Below are 26,726 nucleotides of genomic sequence, written 5' to 3'. Positions count from 1 at the left end.
ATATCCATTTATCACTCTTTTTTCCAGTTTTTCTTCATTTTGGAACCATATATTCATAATGTTTCCTTCATTTTCTTGAAAGATCAGCAGTGCAGACATTTATTTTATCCAGATTTTCTAGGGAATTTCAGTGGAAATTTTATTATTGTTATTGTTATTTACTCCACTATATTGGTTGCCCCATTTAATAGATGAGAAACTAAGGCTCTGAGAAGGAAGTGAGTTGCCTAAGGTCATACTGCTGGACCAACAACTGAACTGGCACCACAACCAAGTTTTCCTGATTCCTAGTGTAGAGTTCTTCTCCTCTGGGCAAATGTGCCTCATCTCCTCTTCTTACCCAAGTGTTTCTCTCCCTTTTAGTCCTATGAGGATCTGGTCCAGCGTCTGGAGCCAGTTATAATGGAGCTAGAACGGCAGGAAAATGTATTGGTGATCTGCCACCAGGCTGTCATGCGGTGCCTCCTGGCCTACTTCCTGGACAAGAGCTCAGGTACCACTGTTCTCTCTGTTCCTGGCACGGGACCTGCATGTGAGTTGAGACCCTAACACCAGAAATTGGTGGTTTATATCTTAATAGTTAAGAGCACAGGATCTAGAACGAGGGTGCATGTGTTCAAGTTCTTGCTCTGTCACATAATACCTTTGGCAAATTACTTTAACCTCTCTGTTCTCAGTTTCCTTATCTGTAAAATGGGGAGAATAATGATGAAGTTTAAATAAATGAACATATGTAACATAAATAGCTTAGAACAGTTCATGACACAAAGTATGGGCCATATGTGTTAGCTGCTATTATTAATATCAGTGTTATTCTGAGATAACATTTTCAAAGACAACCTTAACAGTCTGCCTCAACCTGAAAAAGCTGAGCCAGTATTTGTCTGCGGCATGCTGTTCTCAGGTGGAATGGGACCTCTTGTGGCCGCTTGATTTTGATTATAGGTTTCTGTCTTTGCTATAGGGATGATTTCCCCAAGATATTGATGTTTTCATTTACAATTTTTAAATGATAATTTCTTTTTATAAAAAACATCTAGGTATTTTAATTTACCGAGTATCTACACTGACTACAAATACTGAAATGCAAACTAAGGCAGCTGGCCTGGCAAGGGACTGTTGTGTCACCTTCAGGTGGGAGAAAAACATCTAGGTATTTTAATTTACCGAGTATCTACACTGACTACAAATACTGAAATGCAAACTAAGGCAGCTGGCCTGGCAAGGGACTGTTGTGTCACCTTCAGGTGGGAGAGTCCATTTCTGACATGGATGCTGAAGCATTGACATCTCCAGGATACTGGAGGGAGGGAGTGTGAGGACAATGCAAAGTCATATTTGAAGTGTACAATATCCTGCAGACTTGGATCTTCTCTATGATGCTAGCTTCCAAACAAAGGGCACTTGTAATATGGAGTCATCTAGAATTGGAACACTTGGGACTTGAAAACTTGACATTGAACAAGTAATTTCCTCTGCTTGGTCCTCAATCTCTTCAATGGAAAAAAGATGACAGGGGTTGGGGTGGTGCTGCTAGATTTCTGATACTGTCCACATCTCTACTGCTCAGTACTATTTTTGAGACTGTGAGGCCAGCCCTGTAACCCCAACTGTGCAGAAGAGGAAATGGAAGCTCTGAGGGATGGAGGAATTGCCCAAGATCACAGGGCTCAGTGGGGGCAGGGAGAGGTACCAATCTCAGGTGCATTCCAGAGGCCCCTCACTTCAGACACATGTGAGGTGCATGGGAAACGCATGCATCTCTCGTTTGCACACTGCTTTACCCACTTACTACCCACTTTCATGCACAGGTCATGCCAGCTTCTCACAGCTGTCCTAAGAGCTGGGCCAGGCAGGGCTGGGCACATGCTCTTTCCCCTATCACTCAGGTGAGGAAACTGAGACCCAGAGAGATGGTGTGACTGAGAACTCAGACCCATAAGACCTCAGAGCTGGGTCCAATCCTGTGCTATGAAAGATAGGAACTTCGGGGACCAGAAAGAGAAAAGACAAGGCTGAGGTCACATGTCCAGGCAGTGGCAGAGTTGGGTCAGAGACCTCAGGCAAGTCGCTTCCCTTCTCTGAGTCTATTTTGTCATGTGTGCAGTGAGGAACAGTAACTCCCGCAGAGTATCAGTGAGGGTGGAATGAGATAGTGCACCAAAAGCACTGGGCCCAGCACCTGAAGATGATGGTGACAAAAGCAAGGAGGAGGAGCAGACTGGTTGCCCAGGAAATTGCCAAATCTTATGTGTCAGGAGGCTGAGTGGGCAGTGGCAGGCCTTAAAAGCCTAGGGTGAACCTCAGGGGCAGGGAGGCCGTGAGGGGTGGGGTTCTGGCTCAATGAAGGGAGATGGGGAGCTGTATAGGTTGCCTGAGTGGTCAGGAGGGTGGGTGTCTGCAGAGAGGAGTGAGGTGGGGGTGTCACCCCACAACACTGTGAGCCCCTCGAAGGCAGTGGCAGCAGACTGCAGTGGGCAGAGCACACATTTGGCCTCAAAACATCCTGGGCTCGAGTCCCAGCACTGCCACTTCCTGGCTGTGGGACGTGGGGCAAGTGTCCTCCCTCTCAGAGCCTCAGTGTCCTCATCCATGGAATGGTCCTGATCATCACCTCCCATCAGGGCTGTCTGGTGAATGTCATCAAGGCCATACGAGTAGTGGCATGCGAATATTCAGAACGACTTTATACATAATCCTCAGTAACTGGAAACAAGTGAATTGGTGAATGCTTGTCCATTGACAAGTGTCCCAGGAGTCAAAGGGCACAGGCCTGGGCTGGGGAGAAAGCTGTGGGAGTTGCCAAGGTGCACGCACACCTCAGCCAAGGCCCCGGCGCATAGTAGGGCCTCAGAAAACACTTGCTGAGACCTGTTGTGGGCCTTTGTGGTGGGGGAGCCCGTGGAAGGGCTGAGGTTGGGGCCGGGAGGGAGGCCTGCCTTGGTCTTATGTTTGCCCTGTGGGTGAGGAGGTCGGCCACCTCCGAGGTGACCATCCTCAGCTTCTGGGGGACCCAGGGTCTGTCTGTGATCCCCAGGGCCCTCTTTCCTCCCTGCTCCTGAGGCCGCCTCTCTGCTCTCTTCCTCCCTCCCCACCCTGCTCTCAGCACTGTCTCTGCAGAGTGTGGGGGAGTAGGGCCCAGGTGAAGACAACCATGGGAAAGGGGGTGGAAGGGGAGAGTGCTGCAAGCCTGGAGGCCTGGGGAGGTGGTGCCTTCCCCAGCACCCTGTCTCTGAGGGCTGCTCTCTCCTCCTTTCTAGATGAGCTGCCGTATCTCAGGTGCCCTCTGCACACAGTGCTCAAACTTACACCTGTGGCTTACGGTGAGTGCCCCACCTTCATCTGGGGAAAAGCACATAGACACCATGAGCATGCCTGCAGTGCCTAGCATTTGCCCAGCAGAGTCCTGAGAGAGATTTCCTTGGTGGGTAGTTGGATGTCTTGGTAGAGGCAGGACTGGTGGTAGAAAGATGAGAATGGGGAAGGACTGAGGTGGCCTCTAAATCTGGGACCTGGCCCCAGCTTTCTCTGTCTCTACCAGAGGGCCAATCATACAGCACAAAACTGTAGAAGAGGGGGTCCCCAAAAGGGACCAGATGAATAAGCGTACGTTGGGGCCAGATTTGAAGAAAGGGTTCAAAGACCAGCCCGGGCAGTTGAGACTCTCTTTGGAGGCATTAATCAGCTCTGGAATGTTCATGAGCAGTGAAGGGAAAGAATTAAATCTCTTCTGGGGTATTAACAGGGCAGATGGTGTACTGAAGCCTGGATTAGGGTTCAATCCACAGGGATGGAGCTAAGGGGGCTTCCATAGGCACTGGGCCTCCTCTGCCAGCTCCAGGCCCCAATGATACCACCCTCCTCTTTCTTCAGGCTCCCTAGAACTCCCTTGTGACCTTCCACACCTCTGATGTTGCCATAACCGCATAGTTCTAGAAATAAACTTTACCTGGGACTGGTCGCCGCAAGGCAGAGGCCCCAGGACTCTTCCACCACTTTAGCACCTAACACAGCTGGGAGGATGCATGGAGCTCCATTGTTATTATTAGGTTTCTGTCTCACAGACAAGAGCTGGGGAGGGGTGCAGAAATCATCTCTTGCCATCTCTCATTCCCACTGACAACTGGGCAAGGGAGGCTCACAGAAATCTGAGACTATTAGGGGCAGAGCTGGGGGGATGCCCCGTTCCTGTCTCTTAGGCCTAGTGTCTTCCCCTGACATCACACACGTGGTCTAAATTCCCCTCCCTAAAGGGCAGTCACAGTCTGCACACAGCGTGGAGCTGGGGGTGTCGGTGGTGACGGGTGGAGGAGGGAATGACACCTCAGGGAAGACCTGTGCTTACCCGGGTGGCTTATGGATGAACGGGTTGTTCTTTTCTGAGGCTGCAAAGTGGAGTCCATCTACCTGAACGTGGAGGCTGTAAACACACATCGGGAGAAGCCTGAGGTAGGTGAGGGACTCTGTGGCCTAAGCTGGAACGTGGTGAAAGCACCCTCCCCTGCAGAAAGGCAGCCCCAGTCCCACAGAGCTTGGGTGTTTCCACCAACAGGTAGAATAACCAGCATCCAGAAATGCAGGAACCGCAGCCCAGACCCGAGGCACCATAGACACGCACAGCTAGAGCAACCCTGCCTAAAAGGCCTCTGGCTGAGGTTCCCCCAGGCTTGCCTGAGAAAAGGGTCAGGATCCAGGCCTGGCTGAAAGAGGGGAGCCTGGCAGTGAGGACAAGAGGCAGGGAGGGGCGGGGGCTCCACACTCTGGCTGCTTCCTGCTAATACTGGGTTCTCTCCTCTCAGAATGTGGACGTCAGCCGGGAACCTGAGGAAGCCCTGGACACTGTCCCTGCCCACTACTGAGCCCTTTCTAAAACATAAAACTGCCTCTGTCCTCGCTATCTTTCACGTTTAGGAGCTACTATTGTTGCCCTTCTCTTACACTGAGAACACTCTGGAGTTGGCCTCACTGGAAGAGACCTGCTTCCAGTGAAGAAACCCTCATCAGCTCCAAAACAGGTCTTGATTTCTAGCTACAACCAAGGAGCTATCTAGGTCAGGATGAAACTTTTTCCTTCTTAATTCCTATTCCCTGATCAATAAAGACTTCTCTTACTGCCTACAAAAGGGGAAAGGAGGTCATTGTGAGGCTTTCCCCACAAGATCCTCTTAAGATCCTGACCCTATGAAATGGCTCTGGTGCTGTCGGGGTATGGACTGGGTGAGAACTTCCTAGAGAGAAGCGCTTTGGAGTAGTACCTCCAAATGTGAGGGTGGAGATAGGTCCATGTGAGTGCTTATGGCCTTGTTCCTTCATGGGCAACATGGCTGGGAACATGACACCTTCATCCCTACATTCAAAGAAGAATCTGCACTCAGACCACAGTTCTCCTTCCTTCTCCAACTCTTGTTCCCATCCTGAGTGATTTCACTGTCCATATAAATGATTCAGACAATACCCTGGTCTCCTAGTGCCCTGCCCCCTCAACTTCAGTGATCATCTTCCCTTCAGCCACTCACTCCTTGGTTGGCATCATCTAGACTTCTCTCCAGTCTGACTTCTTAAATACAAGCATCCCACTATCTGACCACTGGCCCCCCAGTCCTCACAACTCTCTGTGTCATCCACAGGATCCCTAGCAGCATGCCTCCCACACAGCAGGCATGTATGTAGTATATCTTGAATGAACAATATTTGTTCTTGTACTGCATCAAGAGTATAGTTCTTTGATTCCTCCATTATCTCCCAATCCACCAGTCCTCTTCCTCTTCACTGTTCTTCCATACCTGGCCAGCTTGGATCCTACATTCTATCTCTTCAGTCAATCTCCATGCAGCTACTGTGGGCAGATAGCAGCAACCCAGTTGTGAAGAGACAGACTCATACACCCCCTGCCTTTGTTTGTCCTTCCATCACAACCGCCAGCAAGACCCAAACCTTGGATAATCCATATCGCCTTTTTTATTGGGATCACTGCTTGAAGCAAATCTACATTTATCTCCTTCTAGAGCCACCCTTAAATCCTGTTCAAAGTCAAGGTCACCCTCTATTCTCTGGTATTCTATCCATCCCACCTCCCCAAGGATGGGTTGATTCAGTCAGTTCCTGACTATTCCATATCTATATCCTGTCCTTCTCTATTGGCTTTTGCCCCCACAGTCTATGCAACATGTCCAGGTCTCTCTCCTATCCCAAGAAAATCCTCCCTTGTTCCTATGTCCACCTTTAGTTACGTCCCTCTATATCCCTCCCATTCTTACACAAATATCTCAAAATGAATCTATACTTACTCTCCAGAACCCTCTCCCTTTGCTTTCTGTTCCAGGCTTTCCCCTTCTAGATCCTGACTTAAGGTATTATCCCCTTGCCTGCTATGCTTTCCCCACGTCTCTACCCCACTGAAGTCATACTTGCCTTTTAGCCTAAAGCTGGAGCCCACCTTCCCCAAAGAGCTATGCTGATCTCTAGCTCTTCTATGAACCCAAAATGTCACTCACAACAACTTAGGCACATTAAGACAGAACAAACTGCATTCATTTTTCAAATTTAATGTAACTCATATCAAATATGACAGGACACAGAAAGCAAACAACAAAGCAGGATTGGCAAACAGATTTTTTTCATAGCGTGTCACCCTCAGCTGATTGGTATATCTGCTTAGATTGCTGTGTGGACAAAGATTCCAAGGATGTACCTTGGCTCCATGGGAAGGACTGCTGCAATTCATTAGCGGTATCTGTAAACATGCGAAATAAATCTGAAAACAAAACACCAAACAGAAACACATTTTAGCACCAAGTATACTATTTTCTCATACTTCCTTCATTGTACTCATCTCCCCACCCTGCCCTCCCACCTGGGGGTTTCTTATAACATCTCCCAGCTCTTATACCCATCCCCATCGGCCTTGGCTGTGGAATTGTTGTAATTACCTGAAACCTCACTAGCCATAGGAGAAGCTACAGGCACCAAGGCTGGTGGATCCACCACCAAAGCCAGCAGCATTGCTCGGTCCACCGCCATAGCCAACACTACTGCTTGGTCCACCGTTGCAGTCAGCATCGGTGCTCAGTCCACTGCCAAAGCCAACAATAGAAGTGGGTCCACCAATAAAGCCGGTGCTGGTGAGGGGTTCACCAGTAAAGCCAGTGCTGGTGTTGGAACCACTGCCAAAGCCAATGATGGTGCTCAGTCTTCCGTCGAAGCTGGTATTAGGCCCACCGCCAAAGCCATCACTGATGCTGAGGCCACTACTAAAGTCAGCACTGATGCCAAGTGTGCTGCCAAAACCAGCATTGGTGCCCAGCCCACCACCAAAGATATCACTGGAGATCAGTCCACCACCAAAGCCAGAGTTGGTGCTCAGTCCAGCACCAAATCCAGGGCTGGTGCTTAACCCATCACAAAAGCTGAAACCAGCACTGGTGCTGAGTCCATCACCAAAACTGGCACTGGTAGGACCACTAAAGCAGGTGCTGGTACTAGGAGGCCCACCAAAGCATAGGTTGGTGTTAGACACACTGCCAAAGCAGAAGCTGGTGCTGGGGGCTCCACCAAAGCCAATGCTGGTGCTGGGAGCACTGCCAAGGTCAGTAGTGGTTTTAGGTGCCCCACTGAAGTCAGTACTGGTGCTGAACACACTGCCAAAGCCAGAGTTGGTGCTGGGTGCACTGCTGAAGCCAGTGTTAATGCTGACAGCACTGCTAAAACCAGCACTGGTGTTGAGTGCACCACCTAAGCCAAGACTGGTGCTGAGTGTACCACCAAAGCTGGCACTAGTGCTGGGAGAATCACCAAAGCAGAAGCTCGTGCTTAGTGTACCACCAAAGTCAGTGCTATTGCTGAAAGAGCTACCAAAGGAGACACTGGTACTGAGTACACCATCAAAACCAGTGCTGGTGCTAGGAAAGCCACCAAAGCAGATACTGGTACTGAGTGTGCCACCAAAGCTGGCACTGGAACTGGGAGAGCCACCAAGGTAGACACTAGTGCTGAGTGTGCCACCAAAGCCAGGGCTGGTGCTAAGTGCACCACTAAAGACTGCACTGGTGCCGAGTGTACTGCCAAAGCTGGTGCTCATACTGAGTGCATTACTGAAGCCAGCAGGGGTACTGAGCATGCTTCCAAAACCAGAGCTGGCTCCACCACTGAAACTTGTACTGGTGTTGAGTGGGCCACAGAAACTAGAGCTGACCCCACCACTGAAGTTGGTACTGGTGCAAGGTGTGCCACCAAAGCTAATGCTGGCTTCACTGCTGAAACTAGAGCTGGTGCTGGCTGCACCACCAAAGCTAATGCTGGCTCCACCACTGAAAGTGGAGCAAGTGCTGGGTGTGCCACCAAAGCAAATGCTGGCTACGCTGCTGAAGCTGGCACTGGTGCTGCATGTGCCACCAAAGCCATTACTGGGGCTGGGTACACCACTGAAGCTAATACTAGCACCATCGCTATAGCTAGCCCTGGTGCTAGCTCCTCTGCTGAAGTCAATGTTGGTGCTGGCATTTGCATTTTCTTGGGCTCTGGCCTCAATTTCAAGTGAAAATCTGCCCCAGGCCTGAGCATCATCGCCTAGCTCTTCCCTTGTTAGGCAGTCGATATCCATGTCATCCCAATTCCAGGGCCCAGCCACAGCTTCCTCTCCAATCCCCATTTGGGCTCTTGCCTCAGCCCTGGCCTCAGCCTCAGCTACAGCCACAGCTGCAGCTTGGACTTCCATCTCCACTGCCTCCCGATACTGCACGGCCCAGTCCTTGGGGTCTTTCTTCTGCACCTGAAATGAGAATTACAATCATTATACGAAAAATAACATTTGTAATTATGTATTAAATACCTACCATGGGCTTTGTATAAAACTAATAGTAGCATTAAAAAAAAAGTCTTAGCTGTTGGGACTCTATCATGGGTCAGTCCTGAGATCCAATTTCAGTTCGATAACTTAGGTGCTGTGTGACCTTGGACAAGCTACTTAATCTCACTGAGCCTAAGTGTCTTCATCTGTAATATGGGAAACGATAAGAGAGTATGTTGTGGATTGAATGTTTGTGTCCCCCAAAATTCATATTTTGAAGTACCAACCTCGAATGTGACCATATTTGGAGGTAGGCCTTTATGGAAGTAAAGTTTAATGAGGTCATAATGGTGGGTCCTTGATCCAATAGGATTAGTGTCCTTATAAGAAGAGACCCTCTCTCCACCATGAACACAGCAAGAAGGTATTCAGCTGCAAGCCAGGAGGAGAGGCTTCACTAGAAACTAAACCTGCTGGACCTTGATCCAGGACTTCCAGCCTTCAGGACTATGATAAAATAAATTTCTGTTGTTTAAGCCACCCAGTCTATAGTATTTTGTTATGGCAATTGAGCAGACTAATACGAAGTATGAACAATGAATGAAACAATGTAAACTTTATGCCAAGCAGCATTCGGGGACATAAATGAAGTTCCATATGCTTATATATGAACTGCAGACTGCCCTATACCTGCCCATCCCTGTACACTGCCTACCCCAGCCAGGGACATCCTGTACCCTTAATATGCCAAGTCAGGGCAGCTCTCCTATTACCTTGCATGCAAACTTGAGAACTTTCATCTTGCTAGTCTCATGGTAGGAGCGCAAGCCCCAGAAGAACTCATATTCAGGTGGTCTGCTGTTGGGGACCCTCTTGTATTCCAGGTACCTTGAAGAAAGGAAATGAAACTTGCTTCTAACCAAGCAAACCTGTTGTCTAACCACTTGGGACCAGGTGGCAACCTCCTCCAAAGAAAAACTAAACTCAGCTCCTGGAGAAGGATTTCCAAGGCCCTCCTTCCCTAGACTCACTCCAAAACACAGTTCATGGTCTTGACCTCCAATACTGAGCCATTTCCCATTGGCCCTGTGCAAAGTAGTCACTTGGTGTTGCAGGGGACGCATGTATAGGGCATGGTGTCACAGGGAGGCCAAAGTATCCTGCCACCTGTGAGGAGTAAACCCAAGTTTCTATCGGGTGTGTTGTAAACAGAGGAGCCATTCTTTGGGCATTCTGCTCTGAGCACACCCCGTAGCAAGGGCCTTGTGTTTGGTCTGGCCCAGCCCTGGTATGGTCCACCATGGACTCAGTTCTAGGGAACAGGATGCCCATACCTCTAAAGGTAGTGTAAGAAAAGGGCAATCGAGCACTTTCTGGACCCGACCGGCATGCTCAGAACACTTCATGGCCTGACAAAGCCCCAAAACACCACTTACTTCTGCTTCACAAACTCGTCTGTGATGAGCTTCCTCACTTCCCCAAAGAGCGAATGCCTTACCCTGACAATGGGAAAAATAACCCATGAACCAAGATCAGAACTTCCCACATGAGGGCAGAGGCATTTCCCAACATGGAAGAGACCTCTTTAGCACATGAGGCCATCTCAATGAACTCAGGAAAGTAATGAACACATGGTCACTAGAAGCAGGCAGTTGAGGCTAGATGGTTCTTTATCAGGGGTGCCCTGAAGGTTTATCTTATATATCAGCTTAGAACAGAAAAAGGACATAGGAGAAAGGGGAAGCAGAGAGTTCAGGACCATTTCCCCATCCACTCAGGTCAGAACACTGGACCCTCTACCCAGTCCAGCAACCCCGCCCACTCCACCAGACCACCAGGCTGATGCAATCCTGGGACCATCCTCTCTTCCCAAAGGACAACACGGACAGCAAGTGCTGACAGAGCCCAATCATACCCAGGGTGCAGCCCCAACTTGCGCAGCACGTCCCAGATGACAGCTGCAAGGGGAGGCAAAAGGAAACAGGGATAGAAAATGAACATGTGGAATTCCGACCATGACCCCCCATTCAGCTGCCAGCCCAGCAACTCACCCTCATTGGCCTTGTTGCCATTCATAAAAATGACACTCAGAATAACCATGAGAAGACCTAGTTTGGGTGTGTCCTTGGTCCTAGGGGAATAATGGGACAGAGAGAAGGTTTACATCCAGCAGCCATCTGCAAAAAAATACACACCAGCCAGCCTACTAGGCTAGCTTCTCCCAGATTCTTCAGATATGAGAGAATTCTGCCCAGTCTATGCTTCAAGCTCTATGTGACCCTGGGCAAGGCACTTAGACTCTCCTATTCATAAAATGGGAAAATCACATTCTCCTCTCCCCAGGTTGCTGAGAGGATAGAATTGTACTTGTATTTGTCAACCCAGTACAACCCGGACACCCAACCAATGTGAGTCCCTTCTTTCTCTTCCAGACCCCTCAGCTCCAAAAGAATTCTAGGCACGGCCCCACTGATGTTCCTGCCCTTCAACCCTCATGATTCACCCATACCAGGAAGCCCTCCCTTGAGAACCACTCTACCAAGGTCAATAGGAAGAGACAAGCAACAACAGGGAAGCTTCTGGAGATACAGAAAACTTGACAGTAGGAATGACCTGCCTCAGGCTTCTACAACCTCCAGTCAATCATAATCAGGCACCACTACTATGTGTAGGGCTCCAACTACGTGTGGGATATGGAAAAGGGGTTTTTAGGCTCTGTCTTTCCTGACTTCCTAGGGGATGCGGGGAGAGGACAGGGGTGGAGTAGTACCATGGACAAAAGCAGAAGCCTCCCTCCCATCCCAGCCCTTTCCCAGCTTACGTTCCCAGGATGCCTGCAGAGGATTCCTGAATGCTGATGAGAATATACAAGCTACTTTGTTTATCAATTTCCTTCAGATTGACTCGAAACATCTGCCAAGTAAAAGAATAGCCTGTGAGGTCACAAAATTCAGCCTAGGCAGTGAAATAATGCATGTAAAGCACTTAACTAACACAGCAAACAGGTAACAAATGTACTATTGTTATCAAAATAGTCTTTATGCTTAGTGAGACTCTAGGGAGACAGAGAATGGGGGATGGAAGGGAGAGGTGAGCATCTGAAATATACTACAGGACATATCCAGCAGTAGACAGAAGCCAGGACTAAGCTGGGTGGCTTGGGTCCTAGTTGTACTTGCTGTGTGACCCGAGGCTAGTCTACGTCCCTCCCTAGGCCATCATCTGCTCATTTGCACAGTGATAGGGCTGGATTAGGGAGTCTCTGTGGTCCCCCCAAAGGGACGTGTAAACCTTTGTTCCATTCAAGACTTCCCCATCCCACAGAGGATGTCCCTTCACCTTCTCCAGAGCATAGCTTGCTCGTTCAATGATCTCTGGGAAGTATTCATCATATTCTTGGATGACATCCTTCAGCATGTCTGCAGGAAGGGAGAGGTGGGAGCAGCTGGGCTGAGAAGGGGCCACAGAGCTGCAGCCCTTTGCCAGCCCTATGGGGTTAGTGTGGTCTGAGTCCTGAACTGTGTTAATGGGAGATGCCAGCCATGACAGAGTGTGAAAAGGGCAGGGGAGGATAGATGAGAGAATGAAGAGGCCATAAAACTAAATGGTTACCCCCAGGGCAGGGAGGAGAGGGGAGTAGAAAGGAGATCTCAGGGAGGAGGGTTGGTATGACTCTACCTGAGCGCTTGATGGGGATCTTTGTCTGGTCCTTAACCAACAGGTATTTCACCAACTTATTTGCCTGGGAGAAGAGGAATACATGGGGACATCTCAATATGTTTTCATAAAACTTGGAAGAATGACAGAGAAGAGGGCAGGTGAAGAAGAGAAGAGACTGGGCAGCATTGGATTCTTACCCTTTCTTGCAAAATGGCCACATCTCGGGATAGCGGAGGCCTCCGGCCCCATGGAATCCACCTATAATTACCACCACCTCTCTCATCCCCGTTCAGATGCTTGGACTGCATCATCAGAAAGAAGGAAGGTCCAAAATCACCAGGTGAAAGAGATGGCTCTGTCTCCTCACGCTGACTGTTCCTGAAAGTCCCCTAAACCCTCCCTGTAGGGGTCCTTACCTTACCATTAGCCACACTGAGTTCTAGATTTGTCTTTCACTGCCTTCCGGGCAGGAGTTTCATTTCCCTGCCAAGACAGGAGCAACCCAAGGGCAGGGTCTGGTTCTTCTTCTTCTTTTGGCCACCACTGGCTCTACTAGCTGTACCCCTTCAACAAGTCACTTCACCTCTCTGGGACTTGGTTTTCTTATCTATAACACTGGGACCTAGCTGGTAAGAGTTACCTTAAAACATAAAAGCATAACCTGTGTGACTATACCCAACACAAAGCCTGGTGCATGCTAACTACTATGTATTGATAAATACAAGTTGATTTATATCCAGTTTGTAGCTAAGTGTATGGATGTCTTATTTCCCCACCAATCTGTGAACTGCCAAGCAGCAGGAACTATATCACATTCTTCTCAGCATCTCTCACAGCCAATGTGAATGCGGGGACTGGCTCAGTAAACTTAAAAGAACAAGTGAACAAACCAGAAGGATAGGAATGGAAAAGAAGTACAGAGTTAAGGATGGTGATGTCACAGATCTCACCTTTCGGTTCCTCTTGTCCCGGGTCCTGGTTGTGGGCTCCAGACTCAACTGAGCCAGGTAGTCATCTGCCAGGGCCTGGACAGCAGCAACAACCTGAGTCTCAAGGACACTTATGTTGATCTGAGGGGTAGACATCTTGGCCTGGGCCCCTTTGTCAATTTGAGTCTGGCTTTCAGTTGTCCGGGCTTTAGTGTCAACCTTCCAAGCCCTGTACCCTCTCTTGACCCGGACGGTGGCTGCTAGGGCTTGTTTTGTGACCATTTGACTGGCAGGTGGGGCCTCAGATATCTCACAGGCAGAATTTGGGCCCTTATAGGCAGCCTTCTTGCCCTTGGATTTTTTGGGCCAGATAGCTGCTGCTGAGGCCTCAATCTGCCTGGTAGCTGTCTCAGTGGCATCTGGGGCCTCTAGGAGTTCAGTGTCAGTATTTGTGCGCTTAACAGTTGCTTTCTTGGCTTTGGAGGCTTTCTTAGTTCGGATGGAGGTAATTTGGCCTTGGGTGGTAGCTGTGTAGGTGGTGGATGGAGCCAGTGAGATCTCAGTGGCACTAGCTATGGCCTTATTGTTAGCCTTCTTAGCCTTGGGAGCTTTCTTAGGCTTGATGGAGGCTAACAAGGCTTGAGAATTGGCTGACTCAGTGGCAACTGGAGCCTGGATAGTCTGTGGGATGACTGGCACGTTTAGGGCCTGCAAGGGTAACTTGATCTGTGTAGTAACACTCTCACTGCCAGTTGGAAATTGGGAGCCTTGGGCTGCCTTATCAGTAACTCTCTTTGTCTTGTTGGCTTTCTTAGGCTGAGCGGTGAATGAAGAAGCCTGAGTATTGGCTGCCTCAGTGGTAGCTGAAGCCTGGTTGATCTGGGGGATGATTGGAAGGTTTAAAGCCGGAAAAGTTATTTTAGGCTTGTTGGTGGTAATCACATTGGCAGATGGAACTGGAGGGGCAGCGCGTACTGTCTTAGTGATAGCCTTAATAGGGGCCTTCTTGGTCTTGCTTTTCTTAGGCCGGTTGGCAACTGGTGGGTCCATAGCCAGGGGGTCCTTTGTTGATGACAAGAGGGTATGCATCAGCAAGACACTGTCTTCTTCTGTTGTCTCAGCCTGTACATCTGGAGGGAAGTGAAGCCCCAGGCTCCCAGGGGGAGGCAGAGGGCCCTACACACTTAAGATTATAACATGCTGAGCCATCTGGCCTACCTACAACCCACCCTTTCTATAAAACCTCCCCCTCCTCTGAATGGTGACTGATTGAAGGGGACGGTGAAGGAAGAGGAAGGGAGCAAGAAATAGGCAGGTTTTCTTCACCTCCTCCTCCACCATGCAGGGGAGGACTGAAACAGGTTAGGCAGGAAATTATGTGACTACAGAGTGGTAAGGGCTCAACAGCCTTAAATGAACTCAGAATAGGGCAGATGGCCTGCCAAGAATGCAGAGGGGCCTCACCTGGAACGGGGTCATCTTATAATCGGAGTCATTTCTCCTATCCATTTTTCTGGAAGGCCGAGAAACAGCTGAGACTGATGGGAAGGGGCCTGAGTCAGGAAAGAATAAGAGGGAGGTGGACATTCATCAGGTCTCCTGCCAATCCTGAAGGAGGGGGTTCTGATCAAACCTTGGGCCCCAAACCCTTCAACTACTGGGTTCTCATACCTAGAAGCCCAGACCATCTGGCTTCCAAATCCTACCTCCTTTTGCCTCCAAGAAACCGCAAGTCAGCTCTCGACCCCACCCCTTTACCCTACAAACACCCTTACGGCAACTTGCAACTCGGTAGTGTGCATGCACATCAACCAGAGGCGTGAGGGCAACCGCAGGCGCTCAGCGCGCATGTGCTTTGGTGGACTGGACAGCCCGACCACCTCAATCTCACATAAGCCCTCTGCCCTCAGAGCAGCAGAACATCTTGACGCCACCCCTGACCCACTCTTTCTAACTGCATCTCGTCTCATTCCAACCCTTCCCCCAACACCGGTCCCTCTCCATCCGCTCTGCAGCACCTCTTCGTTCCGCCCCTTCCCCAACACCATAAACCTCTCCTCTGCAGTACAGCCACGCAGCGCACCGCCCCTTCCCGAAACGCCCCCTCCCTCCGCTCTGCAGTACTTCTCCGCACCTCCTCTTCCCTTTATATGCCCCCTCCCTCCGCTCTGCAGTAAGTGCCTGCACCGCCCCTTCCGCAACACCGCACCCCTACTTCCATGTCTGCAAGTGACCATCCCGCCCTTACTGCAACATGGTTACCCCACCCACAAATCCTATGGTATTAGGCTTTTGTGTAATCCTTCTCAAACGCTACCAGGTTCTGTCCTTTTCTTTTCAAACCGGTATCAACCGGGTCCTAGCCCCTCTTTTCTCCCCTCTGAGCCAGGTCATTTCAGATGTATAATAAGGATTCTGCCCCTTACTTTTTCTAGCTCCCAATCTCTACTTTCTGTGGCCCAAACCAGGTCCTGCGACCTCTCTCCAGTTTAAACGAAGCCTCCTATTGCCTATCTCCCTGCCTAATTGGATGGTGTTCCATTCTTTCTACGGCCTGAACTATTTCTCCATCTCTCTTTTCTGTAGTCCCAACCGGGTCTGCATCCCTCCTTTCTGCAGCCCGAACAGAGTCCAGATCTCTCTTTCCGTTGCCCAAAGGGGATTCTGCCCCCTCCTTTCTCCCTTGCAAACCGAGTCCAGGCACCTCTAAATCCGACCACTTCTATGCGGTTAGCTCCTGAACCTCTAGCAGGTTTCCTTCAAACCCTAGGGGTGTGTGGAGTCAAGCACGTCAAAGCCCCAGCCTGGAGTCCCCCACAAGGTCTTCAGTAAAGCAGGGCACTTTAGCTCACCTCTCCTGTCCAGAAGGCGTCCGCTCTCTCCAAGCCTCTCCTTAGGTCTGAGCCTGTCTGCTCCCCCTCCCCAGCCGGAAGTGATCCTGCCTCTTTCCGCCTCCAGAGGGGTCTCCTTCCCTGCCTGTCAGCCTCCTCCCTCACTCCCTACGTCCAGCTTTCCTTTCTCCCCAATGTGATCTCTTTTCTGCTTACTACCTCTTATTCAGCAATCATTCTTTTCTATTCTCCATTTGATTTCTCTATCCCCCACCCTGTATCCCCATTCCTATTTGATTCCTCTGTTCCCCGTAGGAGGACTGTGTTTCTCTGGGCTCCCACACCAATGCTTCCTACAGACCCCTCTATGCCAACCTTAGTTACGTAGTGTGTTGTTGTAGTGTGTTGTGTGTCTGGGTCTCTCTCCCCAGGAGCTGCTCTGGGGTAGGGGACTAAATCATATTAATTTCTATTGCTTAATAGGACCAAATTAAGACATTTAGAGTCTCTAAACTCTAAAAGTTAGGGTGCCCCCTGCATCATATGTAATTCAGAATAAAATCAGTAAATGTAAGAAAGTCTACCAAAAGTTCTTATTTATCCCCCAATGACTATATTGATGCTTTTAACGTATATCAACTTAGCTGAAAATTTTTACTGGGACTGTGTTCCTCCTTTACTGGTACACTGGTACACAGGTGCTTAGCCCCTCTCTCTTGTGGAATGGAGCACTGCTCCGCAGTGTGGAAAACAGTTCTTCTTGGGCAATCACTTACTCACTCAGTCAGTAATTATTTGTTGAGCACACAGTTGTGCCAAGGCCCTTGTTGGATGTTGGATCCCTGCCCTCAAAGAACTCACATCTATTTTTTTTTAACTTTATTGGAGTATAATTGCTTTACAATGTTGTGTTAGTTTCTGCTGTAAAACAAAGTGAATCAGCTATAAGTATACATATATCCCCATATCCCCTCCCTCTTGCATCTCCTTCCCACCCTCCCTATTCCACCCCTCTAGGTGGTCACAAAGCACAGAGCTGATCCCCCTGTGCTATGCGGCGGCTTCCCACTAGCTATCTATTTTATATTTGGTAGTGTATATATGTCAATGCCACTCTCTCACTTCGTCCCAGCTTACCCTTCCCCCTCCCCGTGTCCTCAAGTCCATTCTGTACGTCTGCGTCTTTATTCCTGTCCTGCCCCTAGGTTCTTCAGAATCTTTCTTTGTTTGTTTTTTAGATTCCATATATATGTGTTAGCATACGGTATTTGTTTTTCTCTTTCTGACTTACTTCACTCTGTATGACAGACTCTATTCTTAAGTTCTAAAACACCCATGTAGGAAGGACTAGTATTATCATCATTCCACAGTTGATGAAATTAATGCCCAAGAGGTGACGTGTCTTGTCTAAAGGCACATGGTCACTAAGTGATGGAACCAGAATATGAACCCACATCTGGTTGATTCCAAAGCCTGACACTCACTGTGGCAGGTCTGATACTTGGTGCTACTGATGGGAAGAAGAAAGAACCCACATTGGCCCTGTACTCTCCTCCACGCTCTTCCTCTTATTTCCCTTGACCATACCAACACCCTATCTCTCTGCCCCCTTCCTTCCCTCTCTCCAAGTATTCTCCTCCCCTTCTCCCATTTCTTCTTTCTCTTCATGTACTTTCTCTTTCTCTAATTCACTGGTGAAGAGTTCCCCAGTGGTTTTCCATGTGCCAAAACCCATACTATGTATGCACTGGAGATGCAAAACTGGATGAGATTCACAACGTGTCCTTGAAGATTTCTCCATCTGGCTGGGATGCATAAGAATACAACATGTCACTGAATAATCCCAGAGCAGGGTACTGAGGGGCCTCACAGAGGAAATCACCTTCTAGAAGGCAGTGAAAGCTTCCAGATAGGGTGTATTTGAGCTGGGTGTGTCCTGTGGGAGGAGTAGAACATTGGCAGAAGAGAAGGGAAGAAGCAGTAGTTCTTGTAGGACTGCAGGCTCTGAGGAGCCTCTGCTGAGCATAGGGGCACATGGGATGGTGGCAGATGGGTCTCTGCTCTAATGCACCTGCTTCCCACCTGCTCCACTTGCACAGAGGCCCTCAGAGCCATGTTTCAAATGCAAAGCTGACCATATCTATAGCCACCAAGGGTTCCCTTGGCCTGCAGGTTTAAATCCAAGCTCCTTAGCCTATCATTCAAGGCCCTCCACAGTCAGCCCCGGACAGCCTCACAGGCCTCAGTCACAGTGGATGACTCATGTTCTGCCTCCTGCCAATGCCATACCTTTGTTCAAACTCTTCCTCTACCTGGAATGTCTTTGTTCCCCTCTCCCACACCCCATGCCTGCTAATAAAAGGCCTGCCTTCCTATAAAGACTGGTACAAATGCTGCTTTTCCCAAGAAACCATCTTAGATCACCCCAAGCTTAGTTAGTCTTTCCTTCCTCCTTGCTCTTTTGCATGGCTCTGTCAGAGCACTTAACAAACTGGGTGAGAGCTCTCTGTTTACTGGCTTACTGTTTACTCTCTTTCCTACATGCTAGATTGTGAGCTCCTTGGGGCCCCATCATGCAGATCTGGTTCATCTCTGACACCCCAGAACTGATATCCTGATTCCCAGAATAGACATCTGAATGAAATATTACATTACCTCTTCTTTTTAAAAAAATCTTCTTGGAGTATAGTTGCTGTACAATGTTGTGTTAGTTTCTACTATATAGCAAAGTGAATAAGCTATACATGTACATATATCCCCACTTTTCTGGATTTCCTTCCCATTTAGGTCACCACTGAGAATTGAGTAGAGTTCCCTGCGCTATACAGTAGGTTCTCATTAGTTATCTATTTTACACATAGTATCAAAAGTGTATATATGTCAATCCCAATCTCCCAATTCATCCCACCCCCTGTTCCCCTTGGTATCCATGTTTGTTCTCTACGTCCGTGTCTCTATTTCTGCTTTACAAATAAGATCATCTGTACCATTTTTCTAGATTCCACATATATGCATTAATATACAATATTTGTTTTTCTCTTTCTGACTTACTTCACTCTGTATGACAGTCTCTAGGTCCATGCACATCTCTACAAATGACCCAATTTCGTTCCTTTTTATGGCTGAGTAATATTCCATCATATATATATGTACCACATCTTCTTTACCCACTCCTCTGTTGATGGACATTTAGGTTGATTCCATATCCTCGCTACTTTAAATAGTGCTGCTATGAACATTGGGGTGCATGTATCTTTTTGAATTAGAGGTTTCCTCAAATATATGCACAGGAGTGGGATTGCTGGATCATATGGTAACTCTATTTTTAGTTTTTTAAGGAACCTCCATCCCAATCCATTACCACCAACAGTGCAAGAGGGTTCCCTTTTCTCCACAACCTCTCCAGCATTTATTGTTTGTAGAATTTTTGATGATGGTCGTTCTGACCAGTGTGAGGTGATACTCCATTGTAGTTTTGATTTGCATTTCTCTAATAATTACTGACACTGAGCATCTTTTCATGTGTTTGTTTCCCATCTGTATGTCTTCTTTGGAGAAATGTCTATTTAGGTCTTCTGCCCATTTTTTTGATTGGGTTGTTTGATTTTTGATATTGAGCTTCATGAGCTGTTTGTATATTTTGTAGATTAATCCTTTGTCAGTTGCTTCGTTTGCAAATATTTTCTCCCATTATGAGGGTTGTTTTTTCATCTTGTGTATGATATCCTTTGCTGTGCAAAAGCTTTCAAGTTTAATTAGGTCCCACTTGTTTATTTTTGTTTTTAATCTAGGAGGTGGATGAAAAAAAGGTCTTGCTACAATTTATGTGAAAGTGTGTTCTACCTATGTTTTCCTCCAAGAGTTTTATAGTATCCAGTCTTACATTTAGATCTTTCATCCATTTTGGGTTTATTTTTCAGTATGGTGTTAAAGAATGTTCTAATTTCAGTTTTTTATATGTAGCTGTCCAGTTTTCCCAGCACCATTTACTGAAGAGACTTCCTTTTCTCAATTGTACAGTCTTGCCTCCTTTGTCATAGATCGACTGTATCTGCATGGGTTTATTTCTGGGCTTTCTATCCTGTTCCATTTATCTATATTTATGATTTTGTGCCAGTCCCATACTGTTTTGATGACAGTAGCTCTGTAGTAATGTCTGAAGTCAGGGAGCCTGATTCCTCCAGCTCCACTTTTCTTTGTGAAGATTGCTTTGGCTATTCGGGGTCTTTTGTGTCTCCATACAAATTTTAAGATTTTTTTGTTCTAATTCTGTGAAAGATGCCATTGGTAATTTGCTAGCGATTGCACTGAATCTGTAGATTGCCTTGTGTAGTAGAGTCATTTTCACAATACTGATTCTTCCAATCTAAGAGCAAGGTATGTCTTTCCATCTGTTTGTGTCAAGTTTGATTTCTTTCATGAACATCTTATAGTTTTAGGAGTACAGGTCTTTTGTCTCCTTAGTTAAGTTTATTCCTAGGTATTTTATTCTTTTTGATGCAATGGTAAATGTGATTGTTTCTTTAATTTCTCTTTCTGATCTTTCATTGTTAGTCTATAGAAATGCAAAGGTTTCTGTATATTAATTTTGTAACCTGCAACTTTATTGAATTCATCGATGAGCTCTAGTAGTTTTCTGGTAAGGTCTTTAGGATTTTCTATGTAGCATCATGTCATCTGCAAACACTGATAGTTTAATTTCTTTTCCTATTTGGATTCCTCTTATTTCTTTTTCTTCTCTGATTGTCATGGCTAGGACTTCCAAAACTATGTTGAATAAAAGTGGTGAGAGTGGGCATCTTTGTCTTTTTCCTGATCTTAGAGGGAATGCTTTCAGCTTTTCAACCTTGAGTGTGATGTTACCGGTAGCTTTGTCACATATTGCCCTTATTTTGGTGAGGATTGTTCCCTCTATGTCCACTTTCTGGAGAGTTTTTTTATCATAAATGGTGGTGAATTTTGTCAAAAGTATTTTCTGTATCTACTGAGATGATCATATGGTTTTTATTCAATTGGTTGATGTGGTGTATCACACAGATTGATTTGTGGATATTGAAAAATCCTTGCATCCTGGGATAAATCCCACTTGATCATGTTGTCTGATCCTTTTAATGTATTGTTGGATTCACACTGCTAGTATTTTGTTGAGGATTTTTACATCTATGTTCATCAGTGATATTGGCCTGTAATTTTTTTTGTGTGGTATCTTTGTCTGGTTTTGGTATCTGGGTGATGGTGGCCTTGTAGAATGAGCTTGGGAGTGTTCCTTCCGCTGCAATTTTTTGGGAAGAGTTTCAGAAGAATAGGTTTTAACTCTTCTCTAAATGTCTGACAGACTTCAACTGTGAAGCCATCTGGTCCTGGATTTTTGGTTTTTGGAAGATTTTTAATCACAGTTTCAATTTCATTACTTGTGATTGGGCTGTTCATATTTTCTATTTCTTCCTGATTCAGTCTTGGAAGGTTGTACCTTTCTAAGAACTTGTCCATTTCTTCCAGGTTGTCCATTTTTGGGCATATAGTTGCTTGTAGTACTTTCTTATGATCCTCTATTTCTGTGGTGTCAGTTGTAACTTCTTTTTCATTTCTAATTTTATACCCCAAACACAGTAAGATAAGCAAAATGAGAAGACAGAAAAACACACAGCAAATGAAGGAGCAAGGTAAAACACATCAGACCTAACAAATGAAGAGGAAATAGGCAGTCTACCTGAAAAAGAATTCAGAATAATGATAGTAAAGATGATCCAAAATCTTGGAAATAGAATAGACAAAATGCAAGAAACATTTAACAAGGATCTAGAAGAACTAAAGAGGAACCAAGCAACGATGAAAAACACAATAAATGAAATTAAAAATACTCTAGAAGGGATCAATAGCAGAATAACTGAGGCAGAAGAACGGATAAGTGACCTGGAAGATAAAATAGTGGAAATAACTACTGCAGAGCAGAATAAAGAAAAAAGAATGAAAAGAACTGAGGACAGTCTCAGAGACCTCTGGGACAACATTAAACGCACCAACATTCGAATTATAGGGGTCCCAGAAGAAGAAGAGAAAAAGAAAGGGACTGAGAAAATATTTGAAGAGATTATAGTTGAAAACTTCCCTAATATGGGAAAGGAAATAGTTAATCAAGTCCTGGAAGCACAGAGAGTCCCATACAGGATAAATCCAAGGAGAAACACGCCCAGACACATATTAATCAAACTATCAAAAATTAAATATAAAGAAAACATATTAAAAGCAGCAAGGGAAAAACAACAAATAACACACAAGGTTTGAGTGTGTGATTTGAGTCCTCTCCCTTTTTTCCTGATGAATCTGGCTAAAGGTTTATGAATTTTATCTTCTCAAAGAACCAGCTTTTAGTTTTATTAGTCTTTGCTATTGTTTCTTCATTTCTATTTCATTTATTTCTGCTCTGATCTTTATGATTTCTTTCTTTCTACTAACTTTGGGTTTCATTCTTTCTCCTTTCTCTAGTTGCTTTAGGTTGCTTTCTCTAGTTGCTTTAAGCTGTTTATCTGAGATTTTTCTTGTTTCTTGAGGTAGGATTGTATTGCTATAAACTTCTCTCTTAGAACTGCTTTTGCTTAATCCCATAGGTTTTGTATCTTCGCGTTTTGATTGGCATTTGTTTCTAGGTATTTTTTGATTTACTCCTTCATTTCTTCAGTGATCTCTTGGTTATTTAGTAGCATATTGTTTAGCCTCCATGTGTTTGTGTTTTTATAGGTTTTTTTCCTGTAATTGATTTGTAATCTCATAACATTGTGGTCAGAAAAGATGCTTGATACGATTTCAACTTTCTTAAATTTACTGAGGCTTGATTTGTGACCAAAGATGTGATCTATTCTGGAGAATATTCTGTGTGCACTTGAGAAGAAAGTGTATTCTGCTGCTTTCTGATGGAATGCCCTATAAATATCAATTGTCTGTCTGGACTAATGTGTCATTTAAGGCTTGTGTTTCCTTATTAATTTTCTGTCTGGATGATCTATCCATTGCTGTAAGTGGAGTGTTAAAATCCCCCACTATTACTGTGTTACTGTCAATTTTCCCTTTTATGGCTGTTAGCATTTGCCTTATGTATTGAGGTGCTCCTATATTGAGTGTATAAATATTTACAATTGTTATATCTTCTTAGATTGATCCCTTGATCATTATGTAGTGTCTTTCCTTGTCTCTTGTAGCATTGTTTATGTTAAAGTCTATTTTATCTGATATGAGTATTGCTACTCCAGCTTTCTTTTGATTTCCATTTGCATGCAATATCTTTTTCCATCCCCTCACTTTCACTGTGTATGTGTCCATAGGTCTGAAGTAGGTCTCTTGTAGATAGCATATATACAGGCATTTTTTTTTTGTTTCCATTCAACGAGTCTATGTCTTCTGGTTGGAGCATTTAATCCATTACATTTAAGGTAATTATCAATTGGTATGTTCCTATTACCATTATCTTAATTGTTTTGTGTTTGTTTTTGTAGGTCTCTTTCTTCTCTTGTGTTTCCTGCCTAGAGAATTTCCTTTAGCATTTTTTGTAAAACTGGTTTGGTGGTGCTGAATTCTCTTAGGTTTTGCTTGTTGGTAAATCTTTTGATTTCTCCTCTGAATCTGAATGAGATCCTTCTTAGGTAGAGTAATCATGTCTTTATGCTTTTCACTTTCATCACTTTAAATATGTCCTGCCACTCCCTTCGGGCCTGCAGAGTTTCTGCTGAAAAAATCAGCTGATAACCTTTTGGGGATTCTTTGTATGTTATTTGTTGCTTTCCCCTTGTTGCTTTTAATATTTTTTCTTTGTATTTTATTTTTGTTTGTTTGATTAACATGTGTCTTTGTGTGTTTCTCCTTGGGTTTATCCTGTATGTGACTGTCTGTACTTCCTGGACTTGGGTCACTATTTCCTGTCCCATGTTAGGGAAGTTTTTGACTATAATCTATTGAAATATTTTCTCAGACACTTTCTCTTTCCCTTCTTCTTCTGGGACACCAATAATTCAAATGTTGGTGCATTTAATGTTGTCCCAGAGTCTCTGATACTGTCCTCATTTCTTTTCATTCTTTTTTCTTTTTTCTGCTCCATGGCGGTTATTGGCACCATTCTATCTCCCAGTTCACTTATCCTTTCTTCTGCCTCAGTTATTCTGCTATTGATTCCTTCTAGTGTATTTTTCATTTCAGTTATTATGTTGTTCATCACTGATTGTTTGTTATTTAGTCCTTCTAGGTCCATGTTAAACATTTCTTGCATCTTCTCAATCCATGCCCCTATTCTATTTCCAAGATCTAGATCATCTTTTTTTTTTTAACATCTTTATTGGAGTATAATTGCTTTACACTGGTGTGTTACTTTCTGCTTTATAACAAAGTGAATCAGTTATACATATACATATATCCCCATATCTCTTCCCTCTTGTGTCTCCCTCCCTCTGGCCCTCCCTATCCCATCCCTCTAGGTGGTCACAAAACACAGAGCTGATCTCCCTGATCAGCTGATATCTCATGTGCTATGCGGTTTCCTCCCATTAGCTATCTATTTTATATTTAGTAGTGTATATATGTCCAAGCCACTTTCTCACTTTGTCACAGCTTACCCTTCGCCCTCCCCATATCCTCAAGGCCATTCTCTAGTAGGTCTGTGTCTTTATTCCCGTCTTTCCCCTATGTTCTTCATGACCCTTTTTTTCCCTTAGATTCCATATATATGTGTTAGCATACGGTATTTGTTTTTCTCTTTCTGATTTACTTCACTCTGCATGACAGACTCTAGGTCCATCCATCTCACTACAAATAACTCAATTTCGTTTCTTTTATGGCTGAGTAATATTCCATTGTATATATGTGCCACATCTTCTTTATCCATTCATCTGTCGATGGACATTTAGGTTGCTTCCATGTCCTGGCTATTGTAAATAGAGCTGCAATGAACATTTTGGTACATGACTCTTTTTGACCTATGGTTTTCTCAGGGTATATGCCCAGTAGTGGGATTGCTGAGTTATATGATAGTTCTATTTTTAGTTTCTTAAGGAACCTCCATACTGTTCTCCACAGTGGCTGCATCAATTTACATTCCCACCAACAGTGCAAGAGTGTGCCCTTTTCTCCACACCCTCTCCAGCATTTATTGTTTCTAGATTTTTTGAAGATAACCATTCTGACCGGTGTGAGATTATATCTCATTGTAGATTTGATTTGCATTTCTCTAATGATCAATGATGTTGAGCATTCTTTCATGTGTTTGTTGGCAATCTGTATATCTTCTTTGGAGAAATGTCTATTTAGGTCTTCTGCCCATTTTTGGATTGGGTTGTTTGTTTTTTGATATTGAGCTGCATGAGTTGCTTGTAAATTTTGGAGATTAATCCTTTGTCAGTTGCTTCATTTGCAAATATTTTCTCCCATCCTGAGGGTTGTCTTTTGGTCTTGTTTATGGTTTCCTTTGCTGTGCAAAAGCTTTTAAGTTTCATTAGGTCCCATTTGTTTATTTTTGTTTTTATTTCCATTCCTCTAGGAGGTGGGTCAAAAAAGACCTTGCTGTGATTTATGTCATAGAGTGTGCTGCCTATGTTTTCCTCTAAGAGTTTTATAGTGTCTGGCCTTATATATAGGTCTTTAATCCATTTTGAGCTTACTTTTGTGTATGGTGTTAAGGAGTGTTCTAATTTTATACTTTTACATGTACCTGTCCAGTTTTCCCAGCACCACTTATTGAAGAGGCTGTCTTTTCTCCACTGTATAGTCTTGCCTCCTTTATCAAAGATAAGGTGACCATATGTGCATGGGTTTATCTCTGGGTTTTCTATCCTGTTCCATTGATCTATATTTTTGTTTTTGTGCCAGAACCATACTGTCTTGATTACTGTAGCTTTCTAGTTTAGTCTGAAGTCAGCGAGCCTGATTTTTGCAGCTCCATTTTTCGCTCTCAAAATTGCTTTGGCTATTCGGGGTCTTTTGTGCTTCCGTACAAAGTGTAAAATTTTTTGTTCTAGTTCTGTGAAAAATGCCAGTGGCAATTTGAGCAGGGATTTCATTGAATGTGTAGATTGCTTTGGGTAGTAGAGTCATTTTCACAATGTTGATTCTTCCAATCCAAGAACATGGCATATCTCTCCATCTATTTGTATCATCTTTAATTTCTTTCATCAGTGTCATAATTTTCTGCCTACAGGACTTTTGTCTCCTTAGGTACGTTTATTCCTAGATATTTTATTCTTTTTGTTGCAATGGTAAATGGGAGTGTTTTATTAATTTCACTTTCAGATTTTTCATCATTAGTATATAGGTATGCCAGAGATTTCTGTCCATTAATTTTGTATCCTGCTATTTTACCAAATTCATTGATTAGCTCTAGTAGTTTTCTGGTAGCATCGTTAGGATTCTCTATGTAGAGTATCATGTCACCTGCAAACAGTGACAGCTTTACTTCTTCTTTTCCTATTTGGATTCTTATTATTTCTTTTTCTTCTCTGATTGCTGTGTCTAAAACTTCCAAAACTATGTTGAATAATAGTG

General features: G+C 45.2%; 2 protein-coding genes across 14 annotated transcripts in view; one reads left to right on the top strand and one right to left on the bottom strand.

Annotated features, from left to right (window-relative positions):
• PFKFB1 (6-phosphofructo-2-kinase/fructose-2,6-biphosphatase 1) overlaps positions 1–12,648 on the top strand; it is a 68,218-nt gene extending 55,570 nt beyond the window's left edge. Inside the window, exons 10-14 of one of the 6 annotated variants that reach the window (XR_014258453.1) lie at positions 364–493; positions 3,261–3,323; positions 4,385–4,449; positions 11,218–11,453; positions 12,507–12,593. Coding sequence is in view for 4 of the 6 variants with exons in the window: in XM_082445184.1 (XP_082301310.1) it covers positions 364–493; positions 3,261–3,323; positions 4,385–4,449; positions 4,800–4,859 (318 nt within the window). In the remaining 2 variants the exon portion in view is untranslated. Of the gene's footprint in view, positions 1–363; positions 494–3,260; positions 3,324–4,384; positions 4,450–4,799; positions 5,124–9,155; positions 9,326–11,217; positions 11,454–12,506 lie in introns of those variants that run through there. The other 5 variants (XR_014258454.1, XM_082445186.1, XM_082445184.1 and 2 more) reach the window with 5 other exon arrangements.
• TRO (trophinin) lies at positions 6,530–26,125 on the bottom strand. 8 transcript variants are annotated; one of them, XM_082445111.1, is made up of 13 exons: positions 15,509–26,125; positions 14,839–14,927; positions 13,396–14,550; positions 12,643–12,747; positions 12,464–12,527; positions 12,125–12,204; positions 11,607–11,698; positions 10,837–10,916; positions 10,701–10,743; positions 10,222–10,284; positions 9,559–9,673; positions 6,930–8,767; positions 6,530–6,754 (listed from the first exon to the last, which is right to left on the bottom strand). In XM_082445111.1, the coding sequence occupies exons 1-12, from the start codon at positions 15,609–15,611 to the stop codon at positions 6,941–6,943; spliced, it is 3,816 nt and encodes a 1,271-aa protein (XP_082301237.1). In that variant the 5' UTR covers positions 15,612–26,125; the 3' UTR covers positions 6,530–6,754; positions 6,930–6,940. The 8 variants fall into 8 exon arrangements, with proteins under 8 accessions (XP_082301237.1, XP_082301243.1, XP_082301239.1 ...); XM_082445117.1 differs by having other exon boundaries at positions 8,660–8,767; XM_082445113.1 differs by having other exon boundaries at positions 13,396–14,436.
• Positions 26,126–26,726: the final 601 nt, after the last annotated feature.

Source organism: Balaenoptera physalus (genome assembly GCF_965194825.1).
Source record: "Balaenoptera physalus genome assembly, chromosome: X".
NCBI lineage: Eukaryota > Metazoa > Chordata > Mammalia > Artiodactyla > Balaenopteridae > Balaenoptera > Balaenoptera physalus.
This window is presented reverse-complemented; position numbering and strand designations above follow the sequence as displayed.

What these genes read in the sequence shown, in the direction of transcription:
- TRO (XM_082445111.1), bottom strand. Translation starts at nt 15,611, where the DNA reads ATGGTCACTTGCAGACATGGAAGTAGGGGTGCGGTGTTGCGGAAGGGG. An exon ending in GCATATAAAGGGAAGAGGAG is followed by an intron (nt 14,928 to 15,508) that starts GTGCGGAGAAGT and finishes TTCCTGACTCAG; the next exon opens with GCCCCTTCCCATCAGTCTCA. An exon ending in TTCTCAAGTTTGCATGCAAG is followed by an intron (nt 8,768 to 9,558) that starts GTAATAGGAGAG and finishes TTCTCATTTCAG; the next exon opens with GTGCAGAAGAAAGACCCCAA.